Raw genomic sequence first — 19806 nt, 5'->3', positions numbered from 1 at the left:
AGTACTAATTTCTTTAAATAAATAAATCTAGGTTTCTGACCTCAAACATTTGAATGGTAGTGTACAGTAAACCAGTAAATGATTGCAAAATAAAGAAAGAGACCCTGGAGTGCTACAAGAGATATAAAACTTGTATAATTATGTAGGTTATTCTTTACCAGGGTCAGTGGTGTTCAAAGAAGTTCAGTGGTCATTAAAAATATTTGACCACAAAAGGCTATGATTAAATCAAATATTCTAGAGGCCAATGAAATAAGTGATTCTTTCTACAAAATTGCATGAATTATGTGCTTTTTATGTGCATATAGTATGCAATAGCTTAACTTTGATCTATGACCTTTCTCATGTAAGGTTCTTGTCCCTCAAGGAATTGAAAGTTTTTCTGCTGACCGCAGAAACTCGACTGCCAATTAAATAATATGTGGGTTACTGATTTTTATTTCCACTTTTATGAGTCATAAAAACGTCTAGGTTACGTACGTAATCAATCACCTTCGAGTGTTAACAAAACAAGCCAATGACAGTTGGCGTGCGTGTTTCGCCACGCGCACCCCGCCCTGCAGCGCGGGTATAAAATGAGAGCACATCAGGGACTGTGTGCCCCGGCCATACAGCGGTGGTACAGCAACTATGGCAACGGGACTTCACATCTCCGTTCCCTCCTTCAGGGAACGAGGGTTACGTACGTAACCGAGACGTTCCCTTTCAGTCAGTCACATTCGACGTAACGGCAGAGTGACTGACGTAATCAGAATCAGAATCACAATCACAATCAGAATGAGCTTTATTGGCCAAGTATTTTTACACATACAAGGAATTTGTTGTTGTGACAGAAGCTCCACAGTGCAACAGAAAGACAGCAACAGGACAGGACACAGATAATAAAAGAATAATATACAAATATACAAATAGGCAATGTACAAAGCAGCAAAAACACAATATATAATATAGACAACTATGTATGTACAGGTCAAGTATGTGCAAATTAGAAATGAGAAAATAAGTGAGTGTGGTGAATGGATAATGTATTATAGTTGTGTGTTCCACGTTTATTGTTGAGTGTTCATGAGATGGATTGCCTGAGGGAAGAAACTGTTCCTGTGTCTGGTCGTTCTGGTGCTCAGAGCTCTGCAGCGTCGACCAGACGGTAACAGTTCTAAGCGGGAGTGTGCTGGATGTGAGGGGTCCAAAGTGATTTTACCAACTCTATTGTTCACTCTGGATAAGTACAGCTCTTGAAGAGTGGGGAGGGTTGTACCAATGATTCGCTCAGCAGTACGGACTACCCTCCGTAGTCTTCTGAGGTAAGATTAGGTAGCTGAGCTGAACCAGACAGTTATTGAAGTGCAGAGGATGGATTCAATGATGGCGGAGTAGAACTGTTTCAGCAGCTCCTGTGGCAGGTTGAACTTCCTCAGCTGGCGAAGAAAGTATAACCTCTGCTGGGCATTTCTGACAATGGAGTCTATGTGAATATCCCACTTCAGGTCCTGAGAGATGGTGGTGCCCAGGAATCTGAATGACTCCACTGCAGTCACAGTGCTGTTCGTGATGGTGAGTGGGGGGAGAGCAAGGTTTCTCCTGAAGTCCATGATCATCTCCACAGTTTTGAGCGTGTTGAGCTCCAGGTTGTTAAGACTGCACCAGACAGCCAGCTCCTTAACCTCCTGTCTGTAAGCAGACTCGTCACCGTCCTGGATGAGGCCGATCAGTGTGGTGTCGTCTGCAAACTTCAGGAGCTTGACAGAGGGCTATTTAGAGGTGCAGTCGTTGGTGTAGCGGGAGAAGAGCAGTGGGGAGAGTACGCAGCCCTGAGGAGCTCCAGTGCTAATGGTACGAGTGCTGGATGTGAATTTACCAAGCTTTACTAACTGCTGTCTGTCTGTCACAGCTATTGATCCATTAGCCTATTAAATAGTGTCTGAAGTAAAATTATTTAAAAACCTTGTGTACTTTCTGTATTCTGATAAATTAAATAAATGTGCTTGTAAATGTCTCTTTGTATCCCCTTATTAAGCTAAAACACCTAATTTGAAAAATTTGCATTGCGCCCCTAAATTTTTTTAATGCGCTCCTAAATTTTTTGACTCCTTGGGGAAAAGGTAAGCATCAAGCCCTGTACTGCATCGTGATATGCGGCAATAGAGGCAACATACACTTTGAGGGTGGAGGCAGACAGCCTTCGCTCCAACCCATCTTGGAGGAAAGAGAGCATGACCGTGATCGGGCATCTCCAGGGGTCTTCTCGGCGGGAAGAACATCAATCGACGAACAGTTTCCACTTCAGCCTGTAAGCGTGTCTTGTAGACGGGGCTCTAGCTGAAGTGATGGTGTTTACTACTACTGGGGGTAGCCCACCTAGAACCTTCGCGTCCCGTCCAGGTACCACACGTAGAGATTCCACAAGTCTGGACGCGGATGCCAGAGGGTGCCCCGTCTCTGAGAAAGGAGATCCCTCCTCAGAGGAATTTGCCAAGGAGGGGCTGTTGCGAGGAGTATCAGTTCTGGGAACCAAGTCTGATTGGGCCAGTATGGTGCCACCAAAAGGACTTGCTCCTCGTCCTCCCTGACCCTGCACAGGGTCTGTGCGAGAAGGCTCACTGGGGGAAACGCATATTTGCAGCCCAACGCTCTCAGCGGCCTGGTAAAGCATAGCAGTCAGCCCTGGATCTGACTCGGGCAATGCCACTCTTTCTGATGGAGGCAGCGCAGCCGAAAAGTCACCTCCAGAGCTTATCTCATCCTCCGATGCAGCGATCGACATCCTGTCATCTGCTGGCGCTTCGGACGAGATGCTGAGCCCCGCCCTGTCTGAGGAACCAGCGAACTCGTCTAGAAACACCAGATGGTGCGATGTGCTGGAGGAATGAGAGGCCTGTGGAGACGCACTCGACGGGGAAGCTCTCACCGTGATCCTCAGATCACCCTGACCATGAGCCGAAGTAGCCCCCCGCTGCTGAGAAATGGAGGAACTAGAACGGGGCATGGCGAGGGGTATACCCTCTCGTTTGACGAGGAGGTATCTGGACCGCAACATGGTCACACCAACACTCGTCAAAATGCTGTCTTGCAGACACTCTAGGAGATTCGCAGAAGGCTCGGCTCCGAAGCGAAAAGCTGATGTGCGTTTGCACATCGTTGGTGAAACACGCACTTCAACTGTCATTGGCTTGTTTTGTTAACACTCGATGGTGATTGGGCTCTCGGGCGAGATCCCATTACATCAGTCACTCGGACGTTACATCGAACGTGACTGGCTGAAAGGGAACTAGTATTATCATTGTGGATGTAGGCGGAAGCATAGCAAAGTCTTGATGCAAATCAAGCAATCAAATCTGATGACATGAGGAGCAACATCAATAGAAGTTCAAAGAGCCTAAAATAGCGATGCTTTAAAGAGACTCCAATCAGCAAATTAGAGGTCACAGTTATTTACCACTACAGAGAGGCTTGATAAAATCTTATCAGTAGTGCATGATGGGAAATTAAGTACTCTCTTAACATCACTTACTAACAAATGAAGTCTCGCCAAGGTAACCTCTGCGTCTCAAGACCACCTCCAAAAACTTGCTCTCCTCATCAACCTGGTAGTACTCTTTCTCCAGGGAGATCCAAGCCCAGTTTAGTCGGAAATGTTGATTTTTCAGCTTGTTGCCCCCTACAGAGCAAACAGAAGAAACATACTGAACATACAATCAGGTAAAGATTAATATCAAAGGTGCAGTGATGATTTGGATCGAGCTGTTTGCTGTGTACTGATTGTATCAATCCAGGTACACATGAGCAAAAGTTAAGACTTAACTCAATCCATTTTTGTTAGAAGTATGCAAAGGCTTTCTCTTTGAAGTAAAAGCATTAATATGGCCCACTGAGGTTTAATGGAGCTGACTCCTCCAATTCACACGGGGTACCTTATTCATCTCAACAAGAACAGTGTGATATCATTCAAAATCTCTGATGCAGCAGCGAGGGGAAGTGCAGGTCTAATTGCTTCTTTTCTAATTAAAATAAAAAAGGATTGTCTGCTTTCTATCTGTGTTCGTCTGTTTTATCATCAGCGTTTGAAGTGGGATTCAAAGTGAGGGCTCGCTCCTGGAGGGCATCCCTTCCAGTTACAATCTACACACACGCGCACGCACGCACACACGCACACACACACACACACAGCTTTCTTTTCCCATGTAGGGATGCAAATACTGGAAAAATGCAATATGTCTAGTCCATCTATGCTAAATTAAATATTCGGAATTCAGATATAATTATGTAAATACAGGATGGGGTTTAACAAAATCAAATGGAATGGAATTTTGTGGCTTTTTGACCTTGCTGGTAAGCTTTGGAGACCATTTTATACACAGAATGTGGGACACAACTATTATACAAAATAACGACCTATAATATAAAATGCAATCTGTCTACAAAATCTATGTTAACTTAAATATTCATAATTTAGGTAGAATTATTATGAAAGACACGGAATTATGCAAATACAAGATATGGTTAATAAAATCTAAATTAGAATTTTGTGGCATTTTGACCTTATCTTTAAGCTTTGGTAACCGGTTTATGCACAAAATGTGGGATGCAACTATTATACAAAATAACGACCTATAATATAAATACATATAAAAAAAATGCAATATGTCTTGTCAATCTATGATAATTGAAATATTAATAATTCAGACACAATAAAGTAAATAGGTAATATGGTTTAATATAATCAAAATTGAAATTGTGTGGTTTTTGTCTTTGCCTGTAAGCTTTTGTAACCATTTTGTGCACACATTGTATAATAATAGCAATAACAATAATAATTATTATTACTATTGTTATAATTATTATTATATTTAATATTATATTTTATTATTATTAATTATATAATTATTAATAACCACACACCCACATATACATAATTCATTGTTTTATTTAATATATACACACACACACACACTGTTTATTTAATACTGTTTATTATATTATATTATAAAATTATAATGCCTAATATAATAATAATTGTATATAATTATATATATATATATATATATATATATATATATATATAAAAAATAGTGATTAAATACTGTTTCAATAGTTTAAATTAAATTAAATATACTAAATAACAACTAAAAAATAATTAATGTATTTACAATTCATTCAACAGATAATGTAAAGAAATATGACATTGCAGAATTCAACTGAGAACATTACTGTTTTAAAGAGAGGAATACAGCGATATGATACATTTAAAACTAGCTACTTTTCATTCTTTTCATAGTTAATTTTATTTTAGATAACAGTTTATCTATTGATGTATCTTATGTCCAACATCCTTCCTGTTTCAACAGAAAATGGCAAGTTTTACACACACACACACACACACACAAATCTTTGTATAACAAAGAGAAAGCTTGATCTGTATGACGGACTCGTCCAATCAGCATTTGGCATGTATCATTTGTCCAGTCAAGTCCAGCTGGCATGTTAATACAGAGTAAGAGATAGAGAGGAAGTAGGCAAGAGAAAGAGAGAAACTTCAATCTATAAGTCTGTTCTTTTCTGCCTTCTTTGTACTGAGCTATCAGTGGACTGCGGTTTGTTTGCTTCTGGCAGCACTACATAGGCTGTACCCACCCCGCACTCCTCCTCTCCTTCCTCCACTGTCCACTTGTCACGCTCTGCAAACCCGTCACGTTCAAGGATCCCCATTTCCCTTTCATGCAAAGGGTGAGACGCACACGTCCAGGTGTTTTTTTAGTTCACATGAAAGTGCGTGTGTACAGCTGAATAGTAGCACCTGTTTTAAGTATTTTTACAACTACAAAAAAAAAAAAAAAATACATAAATCCGAACATCTAGCACAGAAAGGTAAAATAACTCACAAATACCCTTTAAAAGTGTGTCTTCTCAAATGTTTCACATTCTAACCTTGACAAATATGGATCAAGAAAACAAGAAGACATTTTCCAATGATAGGGTTTCATTTGAAGCATTTGTGAGAGCTGCTTTTATGAACCATAACAAGCACCGGCAGAGAAAGCATCTCCAAACAGCAAGAAAATGAGTTAGATGAAACCCTGTCAGATTGAAGAAATGAACCAAGAATGACAGAAGATTCAGATCTGAGCTGAAGTACCTGGCTCATCTTCAAAGTCCGCCCTTTTGCAGAATAATTGGCTGCGTCAACGCGCTTTTGATGAAAGAGAATTCGAGATTCGCAGAATACAAAGATTTTTGGACTTCGACGAAGACTGTGACACAGCGAATAAACAGGATTCACTTCACTTTTGAGGAAAGACGTGAGGTGAAATGTCATTGTTTCTAGAGGCTTTGTTCCTCCAACTGACAAAATACAATAACTGTCGAAGTAGCAACTCAAAACTGATCACATTCTCCTCAGTGCAACTCGAAAAGACCTTTGGTTGCACATAATGAACTCAATAGTTTCCTTGAAGGTCTGTATAGGCGTGTGGGAGAGATTATGGCAAGTCCGTATGCTATAGAAAGTTTATTCAGTTAAACATTCAATAGTGTGTCTGTCAGTTTGAAAAAAACTAAGAAAATCCAACATGTTCATTCACTCGGCCTTATCTGCAAGGAGCCTTCAAAGAGCATTTTTAAAGGCAATCTCATGCAAAACACGTCTTTCCCACAGGAAGACCACCTAAAGCTTTGACTTTTATGCACATACACCATTTTAAATGCAATATGATAAGTCATGTTCAGCCAATATACGGTAGGCCTACCATTGTTCTAGATCTGGCCCACAGTTCAGGTATTGGAGGCGAGATTGCCTTTCAGCTGAATAAACCCACTTCAAAGAGTTCAAGGAAACCTCCCAGTTAATCTACAACTGAAGGTTAAGATTGCTGAGCAGGGGTTTAGTTAACACCAGTGCTTTCTCAAGGTCCTCCTTTCTAGGTCACGGTCTAATGCTTTTTCCCGAACCCCCTTTTAAAGTGCAGGCACTACCCACTACTTTCAAAACCATCTTAAAATTATACCCCCCCCCCCCCCCCCCCATTTTTCTTTGATGATATGCTGGTTGCTGAAAGCAATATGTTTAGAAAACTAAAACTACTAATTTCATTATACTGTAGAACACAATTTTAAAACAACCACACTTTATATCACCTCATTAAAAAAACTTATAAATGCTGACACTGTATCCTTTTACCTCTTATTCAGCATATTTTGGGGAAATAAATAAAAATAAAAAATAAAAATAAAATAAAATAAAATTTAGAGCAATCACACTTTATATCACCTAGTTAAAAAAAACCTCATGGACAATACGTGCTGACATATCTTTTTACCATATGCTTCATTTTTTGGGAAAAAAATTAATAAATAAAAAAAAACATTACATGTAAATGGCAATTATTTTCTTTTATTTTTATAAATCTAAATCACAATCTAAGTGACAACCTAACGGAAGTAGTAAAAATGACAAACTTTAATAAAAAATATATAATGTAATTATATATGCAATAATGAAATGCATATGCAAGGCCAATAAAATGCACAGGGTGAGCTTCCATTTCATGAACAATTGCTCATCACTTTATGCAATACAGAAATGACACTAACAATGTATGCCTTTAAGTTCCTCTGTGCACAGCTAATATAGATTTAGTAGTCACTACAGTCCTAACATAGCATGTCTTGTCTCTCACCAGAACATAATAAGCATGACAACAGCTTTTGATGGACAGATTTGTTATGAATGAGACTGGAGGCTCTGTAAAGCCTGAGCTGCCAACTCTGTGCCCCCTGTCTCCTCCATAAGCACCGAGTCTGCAGACTGCCCTTATTTGGTCACCGAGGAGAGCGAGGGGCCCACGGTGCCCACCATCATTCTCTCTCCATCAGACAAACCTGCCTGTTAGGCAGCACTGCTGAACACTGAGCTGTCTCTGTCTAAATTAAGGACTAACTTGGAGCAAAATAGAAAGTCTGTGGCCACTGTTATTGGATAGAAAAAAATAAGACCCACTTTTCCTGTTTTCTTCCTATTTTGCTTTCTATATTATTTAAGAAAATTACAAAATTCTTAAATTACACAGTACACTATCATTCAGTAGTTTGGGATCCATAAGATTTTTGTCTTTTGCTCAAATTATTATAGTAAAAACAATATTGTGAAATATTATTTCAATTTCAAATATATTTTTCATATTTTAAAATATAATTGAATCCTGTGATATAATTTAAGCCTTTACTCAAGACCTCAGTGTCACATGATCATTAATAAATCAATCATTCTAATATGCTAAATGGTGCTCAAGAAACTTTTTTTATTATTATTATCAAAGTTAAAAACAGTAGTGCTGGTTAATATTTGTATGTAAACTGAATTTTTTATGAGGTTATTTTTTATTAGGGTTTTTTATGAGATTATTTTTATGAACAATATTTATTTGAAATACATTTTTTGAAAAAATAAAAATAAAATCGAAATTGAGATTTATACATCATCTGAAAGCTGAATAAGCTTTCCATTGATGCATGGTTTGTTATGATAGGACAATATATGGCCGAGATACAACAATTTGAAAATCTGCAATCTGAGGGTGCAAAAAATTGCCTTTAAGATTGTCTATGTGAAGTTCATATATATATATACACATACATATATATATATATATATATATATATACACATGAAGAGTTCCAATGCAAAAGCCTCTAAAAGCCATCTTGCTCAAAAATGAGATAACGATACTGAGTGAATGCTCTCCACACATAATATATGTTCATCAAGTACTTTCACTTCAAATGCACTAAATCCCAGCCTCAACCCATTCAGAAGTACCAGTACTTACATAGAAACCTATGCATGGTAGCCTAATTTTAAAGAAAACCGTCAGACGTGCTTAGAGGCTTTTGCATCTGAACTCTTCATATATATATATACACAGTGTGTTCAATTGAATTATGAAACATAATAATTATTAACATTTAAAAAGGGTATTTTGCTCGGGATAAAAACACGGAGACCCATTCTTCTGTAGGAGAAACAAATGAGATATTAAATAGATCTCATTTGTAATTTTTCAAAAATGTGTCACTCTTTCTCTCTCGTTCCTTTTTATTTCTTTTTGATTCCACATTGCAAAGCAGGGTTGTTGTGGAAACCATTCTGATGCTCACTTCCTGGGTCACAAAAGCAGGATTACCATGCACTCTTGTGAGGAGGAGCTGCCTAGAATTCACTGAAGTCAGCACAGCTCATTTACGTGTTTCTCAAGGAGACAGGGAGTGAGAAATCAAGAGTGTTTGTGGCTAAAGGTCAGCTAGAGCAGTGGTTCCCAACCTGGGGGGCGCGGGAGCAGATATACTTTAAGGTAGGGCTGGGCGATAAAATTATAACTATAATTATATGGTGATATAATTTTCCTTGAAAAACCAATTTCAATAAATATTCAATTTAATGTTTATGCGGCAAAGGCGGAACAAAACAGCGCTACTCATTTGAACCGCGTCACACGGACAATATCCGCTCGGTTCAAACAGCGGCGCAGCGCAGATCGAGCTGACTAGAGCAGATGAGTTTACTCACCGATCACAAAACTACTAAACATTGCTGTGAGATCCAGTGAGAAGCACTTGAAGTCAGTGAAGAACACAAATGACTGGTATAAACCAGTATCAGTCCATGTCAGTCAACTGATATAAACTAGTTTAAATACAGATACACCAGGGATGACAAACAGCAGAAAAACACTGTGCAATGATACAGTCAGAAGGCTTTTCAATCTACAAATCGCAATCGTTTACCATGGATTTACTGTAGTAACACTAACTGCACCATGGTATTGTGGCAGAAATGTGGGGCTAGTGTTTGTGCATTTATAATAAATGTATTTAGACTACTGTTTTACATATAAATAGGCTACCTAGAAACCATATAGTTGCATTTTTACCACAGTATTGAGGTGCTATGTGTGTGGTTTTAACTCATTATCAGGATGTAAATGTATGCTACTATGGAAGAATAATGGTTAATTTTAATAAAACTCAAACAGTCAGAAAAATGAAATTTCACCATATAAAAAAGGAGGTTGTTGCAATTTTTTACAGATGCTACTGATTTTGATAATGATAACTGACAAAAAAATAACATTACTATTGCATATATATATATATATATATGGGCGTGTATAAATATAATAAGGGTGGGGTGGGGGGGGGCTCCGATTACCATATGTGTACGTGGGGGGGGGGCATGAAAAAAAGGTTGGGAACCACTGAGCTAGAGCCTTGGGAGTTGCACCATGCTCTAGTGACTGCATTTGCAATCGCCGCTGAGGTCAGTTCTCTTACACACCGGCTTAAGTCCCCTACCATCCCAGCCCCCCATACACACTGACCAACAGTGGAAGTGCCTAAAAATACCTTGCTTGTCTTTTCATTGCAAAATACATTTCACTATGCACTTTTCCAAGTGGAAAAAGAACACGCTTAAGAGGCTGTAGAAGCTTCTAAAAGCACTAAATCCTTTTGGGAATTTTATTTTCACGTTGTCAATAAACGAGATGGCCTTCCATCAAAGCTGTCAGTAAAAGCTTCTCACCCATAAAGCTTGTCTACAGCTGTTCCTCACCTCTCAGCCCCCCGGAGATGTCAGTTGTGCAAGGTGTTTTAACATTCTTTAAACATTTTAAAGGACAAATTTGCAGTGCACTTCCTTCGTTTAGTGCATCGCATTTGCGGGCATCGCTGTGCATGCACTCTGCTATCACACCGGGCAGGGGGATTTATGAAGGTCAGTGTTCACTATATGCCTGGAAAACACTGGCACACAAAAACTAAATCCTGTAATTTGGAGTCTAATCCTATTAGCACTATTTCATTCACACAAGTTCATGCTAGACTCTCAGGTATATGAAATTTGCATGATTTATAAGCAAAACTGATGAAGAAAGCAAAAGTGGTGCTAGGGCATAAAAACTCATTTTGTGCGTGATTGTTAAAACAATTACAAATATAAAAAAATGAATTAATCATTAATAATTAAATAATTTAAATTTAATTTAAATAATTAATTTAATTTAATTATTTAATAATTATTTTATGGCTAAAAATTATTATTAAACTAAATTACTATTGAATGGATGGATGGATATACATTCACCAGCCACTTTATTAGTTACACCTGTTCAATTGCTTGGTAACACAAATAGCTAATCAGCCAATCACATGGCAGCAATGCATTTAGGCATCTAGATGTGGTAAAGACGACTTGCTGAAGCATCAGAATGGGGAAGAAAGGGGATTTAAGTGAATTTGAATGTGGAATGGTTGTTGGTGCCAGACGGGCTGGTCTGAGTATTTCAAAAACTGCTGATCTACTGGGATTTTCACGCACAACCATCTCTAGGGTTTACAGAGAATGGTCCGAAAAAGAGAAAATATCCAGTGAGCGGCAGTTGTGTGGACAAAAATACCTTGTTGATGTCAGAGGTCAGAGGAGAATGGGCAGACTGGTTAGAGATGATAGAAACAGTAACTCAAATAACCACTCATTACAACCAAGGTATGCAGAATACCATCTCTGAACGCACAACACGTCGAACCCTGAAGCAGATGGGCTACAGCAGCAGAAGACCACACCGGGTGCCGCTCCTGTCAGCTAAGAACAGGAAACAGAGGCTACAATTAGCATAGGCTCACCAAAATTGGACAATAGAAGATTGGAAAAACGTTGCCTGGTCTGATGAGTCTCTATTTCTGCAACGACATTCAGATGGTAGGGACAGAATTTGTCGTAAAGAACATGAAAGCATGGATCCATCCTGCCTTGTCTCAACGGTTCGGCTGGTGGTGGTGGTGTAATGGTGTGGGGGATATTTTCTTGGCACATTTTGAGCCCCCTAGTACCAATTGAGCATTGTTTAAACGCCACAGCCTACCTGAGTATTGCTGCTGACCATGTCCATCCCTTTATGACTACAGTGTACCCATCTTCTGATGGCTACTTCCAGCAGGATAATGCACCATGTCACAAAGCTCAAATCATCTCAGACTGGTTTCTTGAACATGACAATGAGTTCACTTTACTCAAATCGCCTGCACAGTCACCAGATCTCAATCCAATAGAGCACCTTTGGGATGTGGTGGAACGGGAGATTCGCATCATGGATGTGCAGCCGACAAATCTGCAGCAACTGCGTGATGCTATCATGTCATTATGGACCAAAATCTCTGAGGAATGTTTCCAGCACCTTGTTGAATCTATGCCACGAAGAATTAAGGCAGTTCTGAAGGCAAAAGGGGGCCCAACCCGGTACTAGCAAGGTGTACCTAATAAAGTGGCCAGTGTGTTTGTGTGTATATATATATATATATATATATATATATATATATATAATAAATCTACCTATCAAATAAAAATTATAATCAAATTATAATAAAAAAAAATAAAATAATTATAATTATAATAGTCATCTATAAAACCAAAGCTTATTCAAAACATTAAAAGCTGTGATAGTTGAATATTATACACCATTTTCAAATGTCACAAAATGAAAAGCTATTAAAAGCTTCTCCGCACACAAAACCATAGACTAAGTGGAAGAAACGTTCTCTCTCCCTTCCCTGTGATCTCCTTTAAAGGCAGAGAAAGGCAGAATGTCATTCCAAAGCACCAAGGTCGGGTCTTATCCCTGACCGCTGCTCATTAAAAAAAGAGGATTAGAGCACAGACTTGGATGGACACAAGATTATTTAACAGTGCTTTCTTTCACTGCTTTTTGATTGAATGGCCCGCTCTGAAACAGTTTCTCGAGGATCAAGCAAGTGTTTGAATACAAGTAAGCGATAGTAGGTGTAATCCACATTATTGAGCCTGTTCTAATGTAAACTCTCCTCCCCCTAAAAAAAAAGTCCAAATTCAACTATGCAGCAAGTCAACGTGAGAATCTCTCCTTTTCTTCAGTTTCAGGATAGATAACAGTCTCTTTAGGATAATCCAACCCTTTTCTATATCTATAGCAAGAAATAGTTTAGCAATTAATAGCACAAACACATTCCCAATCCCTTCGTCTTTTGAAAGTGGACATCATTGTATTAATAACTCGCTGTAATGCCACTGCGGATCCACTGATTGGTTAATGGAAAACTGCAGCAGAAATAGAACAAAGGAATTATCCGGCAGTCAGTATAACCGGTTCATGATGAGAGACTTCAGAAACGTTCATTTACATCCTCGTGCAGCTATTATATCTGTAGGAAAGTCCTCTCCACCCACTGAGTGGTTTAATTACCACTGGTGCCACTGGAAACAACAACAAAGTGTAGTCTTTTAGCATGGCAGAGCCTCCAGTGTGCACACATAAAGGTCACTGACGATTAAATATTGAAAGTAGCAATTATGCACAGCCTCTGCACGCTCAAAAAGGACATATCTACTGAGGTGACATTAATCAATCATTTCAGAAATACGGCGAGCTGATACTGGTGTGTCAATTGCACTTCAAAAACACTTGTATTTACCCAAAGCGTGACATGGATATTTTAGCAGGTTGCTGTTATCAACTAGTCCACTTAGAAAAATGCCTGACCCAGTAGAGGCCACAGTGTCTTTTTTTGTTTTGTTTTATAAATTAATAATAATAATAAAAACAATTAAATTAGTCACAACTCAAAACATAAAAATGGGATTTACATGGGAATAACAGGAGGAGGAATTTAAGTTTTAATTCAAAGAAATTCAGCACAGGTAATGCATTCTGGGAAATGAAGTGATCCACACAAGTTATTTATTTAAAAATATTATTGGTATTATTATAAATTATATTTTTTATATACCATTTTGTAATGGAAAATGTACAGTATATATTATAGAATATTACACAATAATAGAATGCCACAGAAAAAATAAACATTTTCTCTTTCAACTTATGAATTTTAATGAACTCACAATGTAAAATGGAATTTACATGGGAATAACAGGAAGTGTAATTTACTAAATTGTATTTCAAAGAAATTCAACACAGGCAATGCATTCTGGCAAATAAATTGTTCTTCCATTCTAATCCATAAAAAGTTAATTTATTAAACAAATTAGTGCTGTCAAGCCCGATTAATCGCATCCAAAATAAAAGTTTTTGTTTACATAATATATGTGTGTGTACTGTGTATATTTATTTTGTATATATAAATCCGTCTTAACGTCTTATACGTCTTATCCGTCTTTCGGATGAGACGTTAAACCGAGGTCCTGACTCTCTGTGGTCATTAGAAATCCCATGGCACTTCTCGTAAAGAGTAGGGGTGTAACCCCGGTGTCCTGGCCAAATTCCCTCCACTGGCCCTTGTCAATAATCCCCATCCACTTGTTTGGCTCTATCGCTCTCTCCTCTCCACCTGTAGCTGGTGTGTGGTGAGCGCACTGGTGCCATTGTACTGTGGCTGCCGTCGCATCATCCAAGTGGATGCTGCACACTGGTGGGGTGGGCAAACTTTTTGACTCGAGGGCCACATCAAGTTTTCCACATTAAGTGAGGGGCCGCATAATATGTTTATAACAAATGAAGCTTTGAATTTTTTTTTTTATTCTAAATTGACACTCACTTATTACTGTACTGTATGTATACTTGTACACACATGGCAGATCTTTTCTTGTACCATCTCTACCTGTTTTTATGAGCACTTTATGACACACAGATAAATTGGATTGGTGTACAAGTCGATGTATAAGGCACATTTTATAATTTCATTCAGAAATAATGTAAAATAAACGAAACCTTTACAAACATTAGAAACATGTTTTTATATTCCCCACCCTCCACAAAAAATTCTGCAAATTTAGCAGTGTTCAGAATAGAAAAAAGAATGACAATATAAGTAAAAAACAAACACAAATTATAGTGGCATTCACTATAAACATATATTATAAATGCCCAGCCTTAAATATTTAACGCGAAACTAAAACTAGCGGTGTGGTTGCTGGAAAATGCACAATACAAACTCAAAACAAACTCACTTCCCTTTTCTCATTCATCACCAATCCTAATGTGCACGCTTTGCGCTTGACCTTGATCGCTTTATATAAGTCGCCTTGGAAATTGCAGCACGTTTCAGATGAAAAAAAAAATGCAATTTATAATCCTGAAAACAGTACTATATCCATTTTCATAAAAATGTGTGTGGAAAACAGAAGAAAGCATATCTTTACAAGATAAAATGACAAATTATTTCCATGTTTTCCCCACAAAATTACAGCACCCGTGAGCAGGAGGATAACGGGATAACGCTGGCATTTGTTCTGATACTGGAAAGTCAACAGAGCATTTCAAGCATTTTTAAAACAGTTCCAATACAAGGCATTTTTCAAAACAAATGAACACTTTCACATTTTTAAAACAAGTAACTTATTTACAATTGTGCCAGTTTTGCAGCATATATAGCTATTTTGACTTTTTATTTTGTATTCGCTGTGCGGCTTGAACGCAGGCGTCCGTCAAAAGTAGACTAGGCGCCTATCTTTAGTGAAGCCGTGCGGAGAGCCGCTTCTGAAACGTGCCGCGGATTGACTGGAGTGGTCGCGATCCGCTCCAGTGGACAGTGTAAATCAGGGGTTATATACTGCACTACAGGCTACAGGCTATTGGATATTACTGATATTGCATCAACATATTATTATGTAAACAAAAACTTTTATTTTGGATGTGATTAATCGCAATAAATCGTTTGACAGCACTTCAAAATATGATTACTATTATTATTAATTATTACTATATTATTAAAAACATGATTATTATGATTCAATATTATTAAAATATTTTTTATTATGACTTTTCTTAAAGAAATTAATACTTTTATTCAGAAAGAACACATTAAATTTATCAAAAGTAACAGTAAAGATATTTGTAATGTTACAAAATATTTTTATTTCAAATAAAGCTGCTCTTTTTGAACTACTGAAAATAACAGGAGACAGTTATTTTAAGTTATAACATTTCATAATATTACTGTTTTAACTGTACTTTTGGTCAAATAATTGCAGCATAAGAGCACAAGGGACCTCTTTCAAAAATGTCTTGCCAAAAATCAATCAATCAGTCTTCAAAAATCAAATGGATGGATGGACCTCCATTTCCTTGCATTCAAATTCAAACTGCAATTTAGCATCTTGTTTTCTATCTCAAAAATAAAATGGCTCAAATTAAATGGCTACACTGCCAAAGTTCTAATTTTCATCACTATGCCCCTAAATTAAAATAATTGTCATTACTAAAGTCACGCATGGTAGCATGTCATTACAAGTTTGGCAAAGTCTACACTAACATGTCAACTGGTTGAAAGAACCATTATATACTAAACTTAGAAAAGCAGTAGTGCGTTTCTCCTTATTGTCAGTCCAGTGCAAATCTTAACAGGACTTGAAGAGGAGGCGGCAAAGGGGCCAGAGAACACTAGAAGCAGAAAGGAAAAAATAACACAGGCATATAACGATTCAGGATGAGAGGTACGTGACAATGAGAGCAGGCCTGTGGTTTTTCTTGACCCCTCAATGCCCAGTGTTTGCTGGCTCATCAGGCGGAATAATGATAGCTTGTTTGCTGAAAGGCTTCAGCGCAAGGACACAGCGAGTAAAAGCTGGGCCCCCTGACTGTCAAGTTTCATGCTAATAGCTCTCAGGTTGTTTGTGGCGAGCCTATTCTCCCCTCTGGGAGAGTTCCAACTGAGCCGCCTCTTTTGGAAGGACATGTTTGAACAGCATTAGTCACTTGTTACTTTTTTGAGTGGCTTGCCACAAATCTTTTCTCAAAAAGAGGGATCTCTCCTGCAAATTCATGCAGAGAGAGAATGCCAATTTGTGCCGCCTGAAACAACTACTTTCGACCTGTCAAAAAGGTAACATGGGAAGTTACTGGACTGCCTATGGTGATGTTTCTCAACTTAAACTAGCTACTGGAAAGAAGCTAGGATTTTAATGTTGTTCTATACGAAACTGGACAGGGTGTGAAATAAGATTACATTTTGGGGAGATAAAAACAGAAAATTCTACAAAAGCACTAGATTTAAAGGGAGTTTCTGTGTTGTTGAAGTGATTAAAAGGAGAAAAATTGGAATACAGGTGCATCTCAATAAATTTGAATGTCGTGAAAAAGTTCATTTTTTCTTGTAAGTTATTTTAAAAAGTGAAACTTTCATATATTTTTGATTCATTGCATGTAAAACATTTCAAAAGTTTTTTTTGTTTTAGTTTTGATGATTAGAGCTTACAGGTCATGAAAGTCAAAAATCAGTATCACAAAATATTAGAATATTTACATTTGAGTTTCAATTAATGACCATTCCTACAGTATAAATTCAGGGTCTCTCTTGTTCCTTGAAACCACAATAATGGAGAAGACTGCTGACTTGGCAATGATCCAGAAGATGAACATTGACGCCCTCCACAAAGAGGGTAAGTCACAGAGGGTCATTACTGAAAGGTGTGGCTGTTTACAGAGTGCTGTATCAAAGCATATTAAATGCAAAGTTGACTGGAAGGAAGAATTTGGGTAGGAAAAGGTGCACAAGCAACAGGGATGACTGCAAGCTTGAGAATACTGTCAAGCAAAGCTGATTCAAACACTTGGGAGAGCTTCACAAGGAGTGGACTGAAGCTGGAGTGAGTGCATCGAGAGTCACCACGCTCAGACGTCTTCAGGAAAAGGGCTACCAAGCCACTTCTGAACCAGAGACAACGTCAGAAGCGTCTTACCTGGGCTGTGGAGAAAAAGAACTGGACTGGACTGTCCAAAGTCCTCTTTTCAGATGAAAGTAAATTTTGCATTTAATTTGGAAATCAAGGTCCCAGAGTCTGGAGGAAGAGTGGAGAGGCACAGAAACCATGTTGCTTGAAGTCCAGTGTGAAGTTTCCACAGTCAGTGATGATTTGGGCTGCCATGTCATCTGCTGGTGTTGGTCCACTGAGTTTTCTGAAGTCCACAGTCAACGCAGCCATCTACCAGGAAATTTTAGAGCACTTCATGCTTCCTTCTGCTAACAAGCTTTAAGGAGATGCTGATTTCATTTTCTAGCAGGACTTGGCACCTGCCCACACTGCCAAAGGTACCAAAAGTCAATGACCATGGTGTTACTGTGCTTTATTGGCCAGCAAACTCGCCTGACCTGAACCCCATAGAGAATCTATGGGGTATTGTCAAGAGGAAGATGAGAGACACCAGACACAACAATGCAGAAGACCTGAAGGCCGCTATCAAAGCTGTCTGGGCTTCCATACAACCTCAGCAGTGCCACAAACTGATCACCTCCATGCCACGCCGAATTGAGGCAGTAATTCACGCAAAAAGAGCCCCTACCAAGTATTGAGTGCATATACAGTAAATGAACATAATTTCCAGAAGGCCAACAATTCACTAAAAATGTTTAGTGCAACAATTCACTAAAAAAATTTTTTTATTATTGGTCTTATGAAGTATTCTAATTTATTGGTGGGTTTTTGTTAAATGTGAGCCTAAATCATCACAATTGGTAGATTGCGCTGGTTTTTAATGTGCACATTGTCAGTAAATCACTCCCAGAATTTTCCCCTCCCATCTGCGCTTTTATGGAATTGCATTCTAACGCTAATCTGCCCTGTTTAGTAAATCTGGCCCTTAAAATCTGATAAATTGGAACAACTAATTTTGTGCTTCATGCTCTTTATTGTGCAGAAGTAATGCTGAAGTACAACTAAAGATATACTGAACTATATTTGAATGGGCTAAAGTGGAACTGTTGCAGGTATACCTTATGTACACTTTAAATTTCGCATTCATACAATCCTCCCCAAAAGTGACATTAAAACACATTTTATGCTTAATATTAAGAAATGTGCATTGTCCACAAGCAGAACTCCAATTTATTACCAATTCAACATTGATAATACGAAATGTTATTTAAGCACCAAATCAGCATATAGAATAATTTCTGAAGGATCATGTGACACTGACAACTAGAGTTATGATGCTGAAAATTCAGCTTTGTCATAACATAAATGTTACATTTTAAAATGCATTAAAATAGAAAACCGCTATTTTAAATTGTAATAATATTTCATAATATAACTTTTTAATGCATTTTTATCAAATAAAAGCAACTTACAACATCAAAAAGCTTGCAGAAAATCTATGAATTTATATAAAATAATATAAATGTAAAGAAATATTTATTTACATGCATTTATTTTATTTGTACATATAAACAACGCTGCTAATGATCCTCTGGTCATCACTGCTTTGTCAACTGACATGCAAATTAATGTTTCAGCTAACACTTATCTGTTAATGCAATCTGCAGTCAAAACACATATTTATGCTTTTAAACACTGTTCTTTCATCACAGCTAGTTAAATGCAACCATTTCCCTGCTTATCAGCAAAGACGTGAATTTTCAAAGTACTGAGCAGCCAATAGAGGCTTTACTTTAAATGGCCCTATTTGGTTTTAAAGCACACCACAAAAACCTCCAAACAAACTGCTCTAAACAAAGTTTCCAAATGCCCATCATGTCCCTTTCAGTCTTACTCCAGAGGGTAAAAAACTTTTTAATGGGACAGACAAAGTCCGAGTTAATTCAGTATAAGCCTAGTTTATTCCCTGTCTGCCATGAAACTCTCTCCCATTCATCTCCCTCATCCAAAGACTTTCACTTGAGCAAACTGATGTCTAAAACACTAGTGGAAGTGCATAGAATTAAGAAATAAATTACAAGATAACATCTCTGGATGTGTAATACTGTGTGGTTCCTACATACTGAAAATAAGCAAATAAAGCTAGAAGACAAGAAGGAAGTCTGAAAATTATTATAT

General features: G+C 37.9%; 1 protein-coding gene across 1 annotated transcript in view; it reads right to left on the bottom strand.

The window, feature by feature from the left end:
* The window catches only part of LOC306854198 (FRAS1-related extracellular matrix protein 2-like), a 78015-nt gene that overhangs the window by 33487 nt on the left and 24722 nt on the right, over positions 1-19806 (bottom strand). The window contains exon 3 of the mRNA XM_079392021.1: positions 3512-3658. Coding sequence (XP_079248147.1) covers positions 3512-3658 — 147 coding nt within the window. The remainder of the gene's footprint in view (positions 1-3511; positions 3659-19806) is intronic.

The sequence above is a fragment of the Barbus barbus genome (assembly GCF_936440315.1).
Source record: "Barbus barbus genome assembly, chromosome: 34".
Lineage (NCBI taxonomy): Eukaryota > Metazoa > Chordata > Actinopteri > Cypriniformes > Cyprinidae > Barbus > Barbus barbus.
The sequence above is the reverse complement of the archived record's forward strand: the minus strand, read 5'-3'. Positions and strand labels throughout refer to the sequence as shown.